The sequence below is a fragment of the Cyprinodon tularosa genome, unplaced genomic scaffold (assembly GCF_016077235.1).
Source record: "Cyprinodon tularosa strain WSP-4 unplaced genomic scaffold, ASM1607723v1 ctg158, whole genome shotgun sequence".
NCBI classification, from domain to species: domain Eukaryota; kingdom Metazoa; phylum Chordata; class Actinopteri; order Cyprinodontiformes; family Cyprinodontidae; genus Cyprinodon; species Cyprinodon tularosa.
Genome location: NW_024038416.1, coordinates 760,754 through 773,833, shown reverse-complemented (window position 1 = coordinate 773,833; position 13,080 = coordinate 760,754). Strand labels below are relative to the sequence as shown.

Genomic DNA, 13,080 nt, shown 5'->3' with positions numbered 1-13,080 from the left:
GAACAGAGTCTTATCCCCACTAAATCTGGACATCTATGAGCAAACATCTAGTTATTTCAGCACAGTCAGCTCTGTTGAACATTAAGCTTTTAGTCCTTCTGTCCTGTCCAAATGTAAGACAATATTTGCCATTACCCTAATCTTTTAGCCTGACGTAGTCCGACTCAATTCTAGTCAGAATATGAGTCTGATACTGCTCCATAGAGCTGTGATTATGGGGCGTGTTCTTCTTCTTCTTGTTTTATGGCGGTTGGCAAACAATTAAGAGGTGCATTACCGCCACCAACCAGTAATGAGTGTGGATCAAGACAGACATGCTCAAAAAATAAAAAATAAAAAAGGGGAAAAAACCTAAATTCTTTTCACTAAACCTGTAGCCAATAAATAACGAAAAAGTAATCTTCCTTTAAATCTTCTTCCCACTGTTTTTGCCAATCTTCTCGGATCTTTCTTTTAAAAACTTTTAACTTCAATTTTACTCATATCAATTTTTATATCACTCTTACTTTGGTCTATTGCCATCTGCCTCAAGTTTTTGTATAACTTTATCCAACGACATATTCCTCATCCCCAAGAATTTTTCAGCTCCTTTAACAATGATTTTGATTTTCTCATTTTTATGTTTAACCTGGTCCGTGCAGTTAATAACATAAGCCACAAACAAAACAAGTTTGTCAAAGTCAACAGGGTTATAAACCCTGGCATGCTGCTCTGGTTCTCGCCTTAGTTCTTGAATGTTACTCACAGTTTCCTTTTGCCTTTCCTGAACCTTCTTTAACGCCTCAGCATAACTTAGATTGTTTGTTGATTTCACTTTTTGAACCTCAACTGCTTTCTTCCTAACTTCACACCCTCCATATGTTGCCCTGTGCTCTCCACCACAATTACAGCATTTAACCTGAGTATTTTCACCACATTCTTGTATTTTGTGCTCCCCACCACATTTAAAACATCTCTGTTTGCCCCTGCACACTGCAGCAATGTGACCATATCTCTGACACTTGTAACACCGAAGTGGAGGAAGAACATAAGGCCTGACTGGATAGCACATGAAACCCACTTTAACTCTCTCTGGGACTTCTGGAGTAGAAAATTTCAGAAGCACAGACAAGCTGTCAACTCTCTCATTGTTCACTGTTTTCTGCAATCTCTTTATATCAATGACCTCAACATTATGGATGTTATGCTTTAATCTCTCCAGATCTTCATTAACCGGAATTCCGTAAATAACTCCTCGGGAATCTTTCTTTTCACCCAACACTCTTTTACTCTCCACTCTTTTCTTTCCAATGCTTTCAACACTCATTGCTTTCCTTTTGTGCTCTTCTGATTTACAGACGATTAGCAAGTTTCCATCTCTCAGAGTTTTAGCCATTTCAACTTCCCCCACTTTCTTTTTTAGCTCCTTAGAGACTGTTACTGGGCTCAGAATAATATTTTCATCTTCCTTTCTGAATTTTAATATTATCTTCACCTCTTCTTTCATGATTTTTTTACGTACACCCTTGCTTCCTTCATCTGTGCTTTCGTCTTCAAGGTTTCTTTTGATTCCTGAATTCTCACAATTTCTGCCCGCTTCACTACTTTTGGATTTTCCATTTCTCCGGTAACTACCAACTGGCATCCAACTATCCATATCCGATTCACTTTCTAGCTCTTCCTCATCCTCTACAACTTGAGCCGCCGTCTTGATCCCACAAACTGGCTTTTGACTCGGATCAGTGTCATTGTCATCGTCTCCTTCTTCCGACGAGGACCCCCAAATTATTTCGCCGTTTGAGTAGGCTACAGGACTTGGCATCTGTTTTCTTCGGCGACTAGCTAAAGAATCAAACTCCAGCTGACCAACTCAACCTTCTTCTTCTTCTGTCCAGCATGGGGCGTGTTTTGAACGAACCAGGAAAAAAAATGCCTCTGCACTCAATTGGATAGACCTACAACCAATAAGAGCAACGGAGTGCGTGACGTATCTTAAGCGAGGCATAGTTGTTGTCCACAAAAATCAAAGCGTGCAGTTTCACGCCTAGAATAAGAAGATGAGACTTGATCGCGTTTCTCTGTTCCTCTTTTAAAATTAATTTGCTGTCGATATCTTCTAGAATAGACCTAATAGCAGAATCTACTCACCCAAACTCTCCAGCGGCAGCCATTATTGTTGTCACCCTAGCGCGCTTTGGTCACGTGGTTGATAACGTTACTCTTGATCATCTGTCCATCATCGTATAAAGCCCGCCCTGACAATTTGATTGGATCGCCTGACAGTGGGCTTTAATACTCGCGCTACTATGGAGCAGAGCCAGACCGAACTTCCCCGAACTCAAACCTTGTGGGCGGGACTAAGTTCGGACTGGCACCCAGGCTACTAATCTTTAGCTCCATCCACAGATACCAAAATGTTACAGTGTCATGCTCGGAAAACAAAAGGACCCAGTTTTCGAGGCAAAGAGACAGTTAGGTTTCACGAAATGTTTATTTAAGATGGAACTGCAGAGAACAGTGTCCTTGTCTAAGGCAGGAATCTCTGCAGGAGGAGAACAAGCAGCAGATAACAACAGAGCAGACAAAGGAAGGCAGGATAATCCAGAGCGCGAAGTCAAAGAAATGCTTGGGAGTCAGAGCCAGGAGATCAGAGGTCTGAAGAGGTGCCGAAGGGAATTCCAGGACAGTGTCGGTAAACAGTTCCATGTTCCATACACAGACGGGCAGAAATCCAGCAGGAGTCCGAATACAGGTCAGGCAAACTGATCAGAACAGGAACAGGCAGACTAACAGGTCCAGAAGAAGAACGGGTCAGCATCTGGCAATCCGAAAAACTCAGGAACACTGGAAAATTCTCATTGAAGGCTCCAATAATCTGGCACTGATGACTGGTGTGAAGGCTGGTTAAAAAGAGGCTGAAGCAGGTGGATCCGATGAACGGTAATGAGAACTGGGCAGAGATTGGCGGGTGAATGAAATGAGTAATCAGACCAGTTATTAGCACCGAGATCATGACATACAGTACTACCAGTCAGAAGAATTATGTTGTTAAAAGTAAAAAATCTGGAGTGACTTTGGGCTTTCCCTTGCATTAGAAGTTAAATGTGTCCTTTATTTTTTCAGCTTTTTTTTGCATTGTTGAAACAGATGGCAAAAGAGCTTATTCGACTTCTGCATCTTTTTAAGGAAAATTTGTAAAAATGAATGGTTGTTTATGGAGGACTGGGGACCCAAAAATGCCACAGTCCCCTGCAGTGAGCTTTCTGTTTCACCCTGCTTAGTTTTTTAATATCCATCTTTGTTTATAAAGGGTCACTTTATAAAAACTGCCTTTGTTTTGTTGTCATATCCTGATTTATGCATTTCTGAACTTATCTGTTTATTTGAACTTTTCTATTTTGAAGAGTGGTTATAAGCAATGGGTCACATCTTGGTTTAACCTGAAAAACAGAAAATTATGGATTACTAATTAAAGATTTTTATGTAGTTATATTACCATTTTGAAATGAAAATTGCATTAATCTGCTTTCCACATTTTGGAGTACTGTCTTGCAAAGTCTAATGGAATGATCATGCCATCTATCAGCTGCATCTCACGTTCCCACCCTGTTGTAAAAGCAACAGAGCAATGGAAAAGACAGCGGAAGGGTTAGAGATAAGCAATATAACATAAAGCATTTCAACTCCCACCTGTGAGGTGTGAAAGATACAGGATCAGGTGCTCCTGGAACAACCTGCAAAGGATTAGCAAGGGCCAAGAGAAAGCAGGCAGCAGCCTCAATCAGACATCATGACCGGTGAGATTATAGAGCAATATTCTGTATGATTTACAAGAATATGTAGATGCTTTAATAAAAAAGTCGAATTAAAGTTGTTTTGTTGCTAAGGAAGATTATTTTGCCTTCAGACAAAGACAGTCCCAAAAAAGAAAAAAAGGGAAGAGGAAAGGTAAAGAAGTTCATTTTATTTTTAAACTGAGCTTTAAAACAGATCATTTTTAAGACTAAAATTCATTTTAAATCCTAATTTGAATGCTGGATTATTACCCCAGAGTTTGATTATCACTGTGGGGGATTTTTAATTATTTCTCTACTTTTACATTTGGTACAAAAGTAAAGAATTATTTAAATATTTCAACTTTTTTTATGCACTTATGCATCAATTAAAATGCAATAAAAATACAGTAAATCATACAATTCTGATTTGCTCATTTTCATGTCTGATTTAATGTTGAATATTCTCTAAAAGTAACTTTGTGCTGATTGGTCCGTCTATATCTTGAAGGTGTATTTTCTTTTGTTCTTTCTACTTCCTGAATAGAGTAAAGAAGTGTTCGGCTACCCAATCAGCATCTTTTTCATTATAGTTAATGAGTTCTGTGAGAGGTTCTCCTATTATGGAATGCGAGGTGAGTTCTCTGGCAAGCAACACGTTAACCCTTCGAAGAAGAAAAAAACAAAACTCTAATAAGCAGACTACATCAAGATAACAAAAAGAATTGGTTGTTGGGAGGGAGTCGTTTTATTGTGATTTAAATAAAGGTCTAACCCAAGTTTGTACGTAGTGTGTATACTATATAGTTATATTTTTTGTTTTTCAATCAAGCTACAGCTTTCTCTCAGTTCAGGTTGGTTCTTTTTTGAACCTGTAATTATATGATACAGTAGTAAATGATTCATAAATTGATCATGGTGCAGCAGAAAAAGCTGTTGTTGCCTTTCCACAGCTGTGCTGGTGTTGTACTTTAAGTACTTTTTTCAATGGAATGATGACTTGGCCATTTCCATCTATCACACCTTTGTGGCTTTCTGCTACCTGACCCCTATTTTTGGGGCCATTGTGGCTGACTCCTGGCTTGGAAAGTTTAGGTAAGTTTGTTTTCAATCTGAGGTATAACAATACTTTTCCTCTTTTTCTCTATGATTTAAAATTCTGGCCCTCTATTTCCACAACTTTGTTTTAGTAGCCTTTTACACTGCTGTATTAGATACATGAGGGATTAAATCCTTGAGCATTCATTAGCCTTTGGTGCAATAAAAATAAAATCAAAATACTTCAGTGACTTGATCCAAGGAGGACTACCTGCAGAAGTAAAATGCTTTCACATGTAAAGTTTCATTACTTGCTAGGCTATTCTGCATGCTTTATCTCCCAGGACTATCATCTACCTGTCGATTGTTTACGCGGTTGGCCAGGTGGCCATGGCTGTCAGCGCTATCCATGACATCACTGATAAAAACAGAGACGGGACACCAGACAATCTGACCTTTCATGTGTAGGTTCCACATTTTTCTACATGGATAAATATTTGTTTCTAGTCAGTACACCGGCCCTCTCCTGCACTTGTTCTTTTTCCTCATACAGTGTGCTGTCCATGGTGGGTCTCATGCTCATTGCTCTTGGAACTGGTGGCATCAAACCATGTGTGGCTGCCTTTGGTGGAGACCAGTTTGGAGATCAACAGGTTGGAACAAAGCAATTAGTTTAGCCTCTAATCTAAGGTCACATATGCTTGATTTTCATCTTCAGCTTGCATATTAAACATCCAGTATCTTAATGACTTTATTGCTCATGATTCCTCCAAGCCAACCCATGTTTTATCTGCATGCGTTGTCATCCTTCACACTCTTTTTGGCTGTGAATCATGCTGCAATGCGAGCTTACTATGTCAGCTTTGACCCTGGCAAACTAAATAGAAGAAAATCCACACTGATTAAAGGCGTCATTTGCTGCAAATACCTAAAAGTTAGATCAATTTGCTTACTTTAAAAACATCTGTACCTCATCTAACTATAGTTAGCTGCAAACCAAGGAGATGTATCCAATCCAGCACGTATTGCTGCAAGCATTAAAAGTTTAAAATATGTGAAGCCACTATTGAACCTGCCGGTAAACCAAAAACCCTGGTTGGTCAGTGTCTGTGTGCTGCAGGATTAGTAAAAAGTCATGCATTTTGTTCTGGCCTAGCTAGGAAAGGGTTATGACCACATTTGACATGAAGGAAGAGTGGTTCAGATGTGAAAACAAACCTATCATTTGTCAGCCCCTCCTAGAGGACCCCATATATAAATGCAGACTTTGCTTTGAATATCAAAATATGAAGTGCATTTCTCCTTTCTTTAAGAGGGGGGTTTAAGGTTATAGTTCAGCAACCTTAGCATACCACAACATTTTTCAAGCTCTTTTTATACTTTTTTTGTTTTTTCTTTTTATTAAAGGTATAGTGGAGAATGTTCTTTTTCCGGGTGGATCATTAAAATAAGTGGTCCTCCTAATTGTCAATCATTCTGGTGAAATGTTTATGTAAAGCCGTCCTACGTGCTCATCCCCATTTCCACTTACCAAATGGTCTGAGGGTTGTGCATGTGCATTTTTTTAAAGGTGAGAGGTCAGGTATTTTTGAATATTTGTGCAAATCCTCCACTATACCTTTAATGTGCACTTGAGGCAGCTGAATAAAGTTGCCAGCCATCCCTTGCAATAAAGGAACTGTCCTATATTTAGAGCAAATGTATGTGCGGAAATGCATCCTGGTTAAATGTTTACAACATCACTTCATACAAAGAGAAGAAAATGCAAAAAGAAATAACAAGTTTATAATGCCACTAGGGTGGAGGACAACACCTGACCAAGAAGTGGTCCTTTAAATAACTTCATATATTTTCATGGAGTTGGCAACCCTATATAATGATAGAGCAACTTAACAAGAGATAATCTGCTAAGCTATATTGGCAATAAACAATAAAACAGTTGTGGCATAAAAATCTACAACCATAAAGCCATCAGTAATACATTTGCAGATTTTTCCATGGATTCCCAATAACAAACCTATTGTGTCTTTATTTAGGAAAAGCAAAGAAGAACTTTCTTTTCAGTTTTCTACCTCTGCATTAATGGTGGAAGTCTTCTGTCAACCATTATAACTCCGATCCTCAGAGGTACATGTTGCACACATTTAACTGTTCAAAAACCTAAATAATGAATTTTAAAATCCAGCTCACTGACTGTAATGATGTTTATTTTCTGCAGCTCAGGACTGTGGCATCCACAGTAAGAGCAAGTGCTACTCTCTTGCTTTTGGGGTGCCTGCAGCCCTGATGGTGGTTGCTCTTGGTATGATTAAATAAACATCTGAAAAATTCTTCCCATAATAAGTTTTTATTAGAAACAGAGTCCTTATTCTAAATCTCTTTTAACAGCGGTGTTTATCATGGGAAGCAGTATGTACTACAAAGCTAAACCAGAGGGGAATATCATGTTCAAAGTGTCTAAATGTATAGGGGTAAGTCTTCTAAATTACTGTTGTCTATTTTCATATAATTTTACCAAACATCCAATTTTAAGATTCGTTTTCTCTTTTATTTCAATTATCTGAAACACAGTTTGCAATTAAAAATCGGTATAGACACAGAAGCAAGCAATATCCTAAGAAGGAGCACTGGATGGACTGGGCGGAGGAGAAATATGATGTGAGTTTCTTGTTTCATGGATTGCAGCAAGGTGTTACTCTCTGTAGATGTAATTATTTATTTCCTGTTTATCTGTGCTCTAGAAACTCCTCATTGCTCAAATCAAAATAGCGCTGAGGGTTCTCTTCTTGTATATCCCACTGCCCATGTTCTGGACCCTTTTCGATCAAAAGGTATTTCTATATGAGTCGTCATTTCTCAAGGGAGCATGACGTCCTTTCAGCAGATGTTTTATTTATTTATTTTCACTTTGATAAAGGGCTCAAGATGGACTCTACAAGCCACCACAATGGATGGAAATTTTGTAAGTTTGGTGACAAAAGCGACAGCATTGTGTTCATGGTTCTACATAGCAGTTAATTCATGTTGTTCTACATTTGTTTGATTTTTTTCTTTCTGCAGGGGGCAATTGTGATACAGCCTGATCAAATGCAGGTGAGTAGAGAGAATATATTTTAAAGGGTTCGAACACATTTACCGACCTCTGCTGGACAAGATGGTCACTGTAATGTTTGTTCGCTGAAGACAATCAACCCCATCCTGATCCTGACTCTGGTTCCAATTATGGACAGCCTGATATACCCTCTGATCAGAAAGTGTGGTCTGAACTTTACGTAAGTAAGGTGGAATATTGTGTTTTTCCTTTGCTTTTTATGTCACAACAAAAGCTTAAATCAACTCTCTATATTAAACATTATCGGATGATACTCAGAAAGCTGTTTTAGTGGATTGGTTCATTTATTTACCCAATATTAATCTAGTGGCAAAACAAACCCTCGCTTTTTTCTAGCATCTTGTCTGTTTATTTTGTTGTAATTGCACACTTTAATATTTTTACACACAAAAGAATTAAATCATTCCCTGTTTTTTTTTTTTTTTTAAACAACTGTTAAACATGGTGGTGGCAGCATCATGCTGTATAAATGACTCTGAGTTTGCTATATTTGGATCATTTGCCAATTGAAGGGAATTATAAAACAGCAAAAAAAACTTTAGTCCTGATTGTTTCCTTTTAGAACTATTGGACAGATTGTTGTATGACTAGTCCCCTCAAAAGAATAAAGTTTTAAATAAATCAATAAAATTAAAAAATTAAATAGTATACTTTTTACTGAAAATAGGCAATAAATAATCATCCTTAGAATAGACCTACGTTTCAACCATTAATGTCTTAGTAGTTAAATTATGATTTTCTTTTGTTGCTAAACTAACTCTTCCAATGGTATGAATAGATATGGTATGGTACAGATATATTTTTATTTCATAATTCCACTTTACAAATGTATGAATTATACAATAAAACAGCAATGCATTATTTCACATCAACAGACCCCTGAGAAAAATGACTGTAGGGATGATTTTGGCAGCACTTGCTTTTTTCTGTGCAGCGGTGATCCAGCTTCAAATTGATGTAAGTTGAGAATTTATTTTTGTTTTTTCTCTCCTGCTATGTCAAGCGAAATATTCAAAACAAAATAAATGTCAGCCTTTTGTACTTATTTCTAAAAACAAACTTCTTTGACCTGATTTTCAGAAAACCTTGCCTGACTTCCCATCTAAGACCCAGAGTCAGCTGAAGTTACTTAACATGGGAAACACTGCTATTAAAGTCCAGCTTCCAGGCAGTGAGGAGTTCACTCTTCCTGGAGCTCAGGTATTTTATTTTTTTAAATAAATGTTTTTACCATCATTAAATCGCTTAATATTCAATACTTGATGCATACATACCTTTTCTCAAAGTTGTTTTTTGCAGTATCTATTTTTTTATTTTTATTTTTTTTGGCACTAATTTACAGGCCAGTGAAGATTACTTCCAATTTGATAGTGAACAAATTGTTGTTTCAGTCGGTAATCCTTCTGTCACAAAAAGTGTTCTCCTTACCAAAGAACAGCGGCAGACACTTCTTATCCCCTCAGCTATCAATGATGAATGGCTGCTGGTGAGAGACCATCACAAAATAATATAAAATAAAGTTACACAAGAGTATCCATAACTGCTTAAAACAAAGGTGTTTGTTATTGGATTTCTTCAGGCTGATGATTTGATTTATAAGCCGCAAGAAGGAAACAATGAAATCCGGTAGGTCCAAACATTTATTCTTCACCTGCTTTAACAGTTTTGCTATCTGACAGAAAACATGAAGAACCCTCTGTTTTAATTCATCAAATCTACTTTGTTTCTGTTCTCTCAATGGATTTGGTGAATATCTTCCCATTTTAGGTTTATAAATGGAATGAGTAAACCACTCAACGTCTCCTCTGATGCAGTCCAGCTTGGGGTGATTAAGCCATTTCATTATTCAAACTACACCCAGATAAAAAATGGAAGGTGAGGGTCCTTATCCACATTTCACAATGTTTCACTTATATGTTTCCCTGCCTTACTGAGCAGCAGTTTGTTGATTACTTTCTGTCTTATGAAGGGCCACATTCACCTTGCAGGATGGGTCACATTCATGTGAATACAGCAAGGATTTTGGATTCGGAGGCTCATATACATTCTTTGTTCCCAGCACATTATCTTTTGGATCCAATGTAAGTTTTACACTTGATGATTATAGTTTTTGGTAAAGTTGCAGAGGGACTCATAAAAGGAGGAGGAGGATGGTGATCTACATTTTAACATTGTGTTTAAAGTTTAGACAGCTGTTTTTTTTTATTACTCTGCACCACAAATGTATTGTTTTCTGCATTTGTTAACCCTCTCTTCCACGACAATAAAGCTGACCAAATGGCACCCACACTATCACTCTCACTGTTTTAAAACGCATCTTCTTCCTGCACAAGCTGTGCTTATCAAATCTGTTCATTTTGGCAAAACTTTTAAACATTTTCTTTCATTATAACCATAAACTTTAGTGTAATGTAGAGGGGTTATAAACCCACTATATGGGATTATATATACCAACATTATGCAATGCATAACTGAAGTGGAAGCATAACGAAACATGGTTTTCAACATAAAAAATCTGAAGTTTAAATGGCCATACTATAGCCCAAGTACAAGGGCCCCCAAAGCCCTGTACTCTACATTCAGTCAGTCACCCATTCACATACACATTTACACACTGATGATGGAAGGCTACATTGTAGCCACAGCTGCCCTGGGGCACTCTGACACAAGTGAGGCTGTCGTACACGGGCCACAATCAGTAGGTATTGTGGGTGAAGAGTCTTACTGAATCTCCCTTTGGGATTAAGAACATTTTGGTGAATTGAATTCGATTGGAGTGAATTGAATTACAGAGATGGACAGAGTTAAAGTTCTAACCATTAATCCTCTGGTTGCAGGGCAAACCTCTGCATCACTTTTGTCCTACTTAAAATAAAATCCTTCATATACCACTTAATTAAGGAGCTGTGTCCACATTTTATTGAGTTTTTTTATGCCTGTTTCAAACTATCTATTACCTAAGTATGATATGCATGGGAAGTGTTTTACGACTTGATATCTTTGAAAGGAGCTTTATAGATCAATTTAACGTACCTACAGTTTAAATTAGATGTAAATCCAGCTGGTCTGTATATGCACCACAGTCTGTTAGAGAACCTTGGTGAACAAACACCATAAAACAAAGGAGTGAACCAGACAGATCCAGAATCAAACTGTGAAAATAATTCAAACCCAAATTATGGTCTAAAACAAAAGTATTCATGCATTAATGTTACCTCTGGGAAAACCTGTTGACCAGACAACTATTTGTCCCACAGTCCATTTTTCTTTCAGGAAAAGTGGCACAAGAAAATCCAGCGTTGAAAGAAGTCGTTACGAATACCATTGTGTTTTTGCTTTGTTTTTTTGTTATTGTTTTTTTGTTTGTTTTTTTACATGAATGTGATACATATGTTTATTTTCTCTAATTTATGATAATTGGTTGACTTGTTTCAGTGTCAGGAGTCGATAACTGAGACAGTGAACATAAAGCCAAACTCGGTACACATGGCTCTCCAGATCCCGCAGTACTTCCTCATCACTGCTGGTGAAGTGATGTTTTCTGTTACTGGCCTGGAGTTCTCCTATTCACAAGTACGTATATTTAAAAAAAAACATATAAAAAAAACATATAAATTAAAAAAATCATTGTTTATGCTACATATCATTGTATAATGATATTTAGCCCTACTTGAGACTATAGTCTAGAATGCAGCAATCTGATTGAGCTACGACTAGTAGAAGGATCAATTAATTATTTTAGATTATTGGTTAACTATAAATTAATTGAATTGTTGCAGGAGTTCATATTTTATAATATAAACTATCTCTATTGATTATTCCTGGCTTTTAACTTTTAAATAATTTCTTCTTATTAATAAGGCACCCAGTAACATGAAGTCAGTGCTGCAGGCAGGCTGGTTGTTGACTAATGCCGTTGGAAACTTTATTGTCCTCATTGTTGCAGAGATTGCAAAACTTCCCAAACAGGTAACAAAAATATTAAATTCTGTCACCAAAAAGAAAAAAAATATAAACATGTTTTTTTTAAAGTCTCTCCTAACATTTTCCCTCTTTTACTTTCAAGTGGACAGAGTATATCCTTTTTGCCTCTCTCTTGGTGGCGGTGTGCATCATCTTCTCCATTATGGCAAGCTTCTATACCTACATCGACCCCACAGAAATAGAGGCACAGTTCAAGAATAAATCATACGATTCTGACGACGATGACGATAAGAAGAAGCTCGAGAAATCAGAACACAAGATGGAGAAGCGAAACTCGGTTAGCAGTGATGAAGAAGACAATAAATCTAATCAAACCAGCATGTGAGCTCCAGCTAGCAGGAAAGAAAACCTATCAGGGCATAGAATTTTTTATGGGCGTACATTGCAAATATGTTTAAATTGCAATTAACAAAGAACATTATTAGTTAACAAAATATAGACATGAAAAAAATTTATTTTGTATGAATCTTAACATTTTCATGATTGATGTCTTGAAAATTTGTCTGGACTGGTTTTGGAACTATGATAAATCTTTACTCCAAAGTTATGATGATGACTGAGCTTCCGTATTTGGGATTCTTCCACAGGGCAACACTTTAACTTAAGAAAATATTTCCTCTCTTTGTTTTCTCTTGTTTTATCTCCATTTTATTTCATAATGTGTATGATGTACTTGTAAAGTTTGTAAGAAATAATACTGTACTTTTCATTATTTACTGAATACCCTAAACTGCCTTTTACCTCTACCCATTTTAGTTGTAATTCTTATTGTTTTCTTTAGTTTTACATTAATATTTGCTGAAAACAGAGTCTGTCAAATACTTGGATATTATTTATGGAATACTCAAGATGCCATATTTATCTCCTCTAGGATTTCTACCTATCCCTTGAAAAAAGAAAGTATCCTGTTTTTAGAAAACTAAAGTATGCACTAGATTAATGTTTACAAAATAATTTCACACATACAAAAATGAGATGTCTCATTTGAATTTCAAGATAACTTCCCTGATCTGTTCATTCAACTTTAGACAAATACAAATATCATTTGAATTTCCAGATATGAAACCCTTTATGAAGGAGACTGGTTTTGAGTAGAGGGGGGTAACTAAGGTTCAGTTAGTAAAAGCCTGCTGAGGTTAGTTTGAACCATTTGCATTTCCGTTTCCACTGCACAAACAGCTGTTAATGTTAAAT

The 13,080-nt window shown here is 36.9% G+C and overlaps 1 protein-coding gene across 1 annotated transcript; it reads left to right on the top strand.

Moving 5' to 3' along the window:
* The first annotated feature begins 3,618 nt into the window (after positions 1–3,618).
* slc15a1a (solute carrier family 15 member 1a) lies at positions 3,619–12,632 on the top strand. The gene is made up of 23 exons (XM_038280185.1): positions 3,619–3,776; positions 3,887–3,927; positions 4,300–4,387; positions 4,706–4,847; positions 5,135–5,254; positions 5,344–5,443; positions 6,827–6,917; positions 7,009–7,092; positions 7,179–7,261; positions 7,362–7,448; positions 7,532–7,621; positions 7,708–7,752; positions 7,851–7,883; positions 7,974–8,062; positions 8,778–8,859; positions 8,983–9,102; positions 9,245–9,388; positions 9,482–9,528; positions 9,670–9,777; positions 9,872–9,983; positions 11,338–11,475; positions 11,764–11,871; positions 11,969–12,632. The coding sequence occupies exons 1-23, from the start codon at positions 3,770–3,772 to the stop codon at positions 12,209–12,211; spliced, it is 2,202 nt and encodes a 733-aa protein (XP_038136113.1). The 5' UTR covers positions 3,619–3,769; the 3' UTR covers positions 12,212–12,632.
* The last annotated feature ends 448 nt before the right edge of the window (positions 12,633–13,080 follow it).

Coding starts and splice junctions, on each gene's coding strand:
- slc15a1a (XM_038280185.1), top strand. Junction 4,388..4,705: donor CTCCTATTATGGAATGCGAG/GTGAGTTCTCTG, acceptor GCCTTTCCACAG/CTGTGCTGGTGTTGTACTTT. Junction 7,093..7,178: donor CCTGATGGTGGTTGCTCTTG/GTATGATTAAAT, acceptor CTCTTTTAACAG/CGGTGTTTATCATGGGAAGC.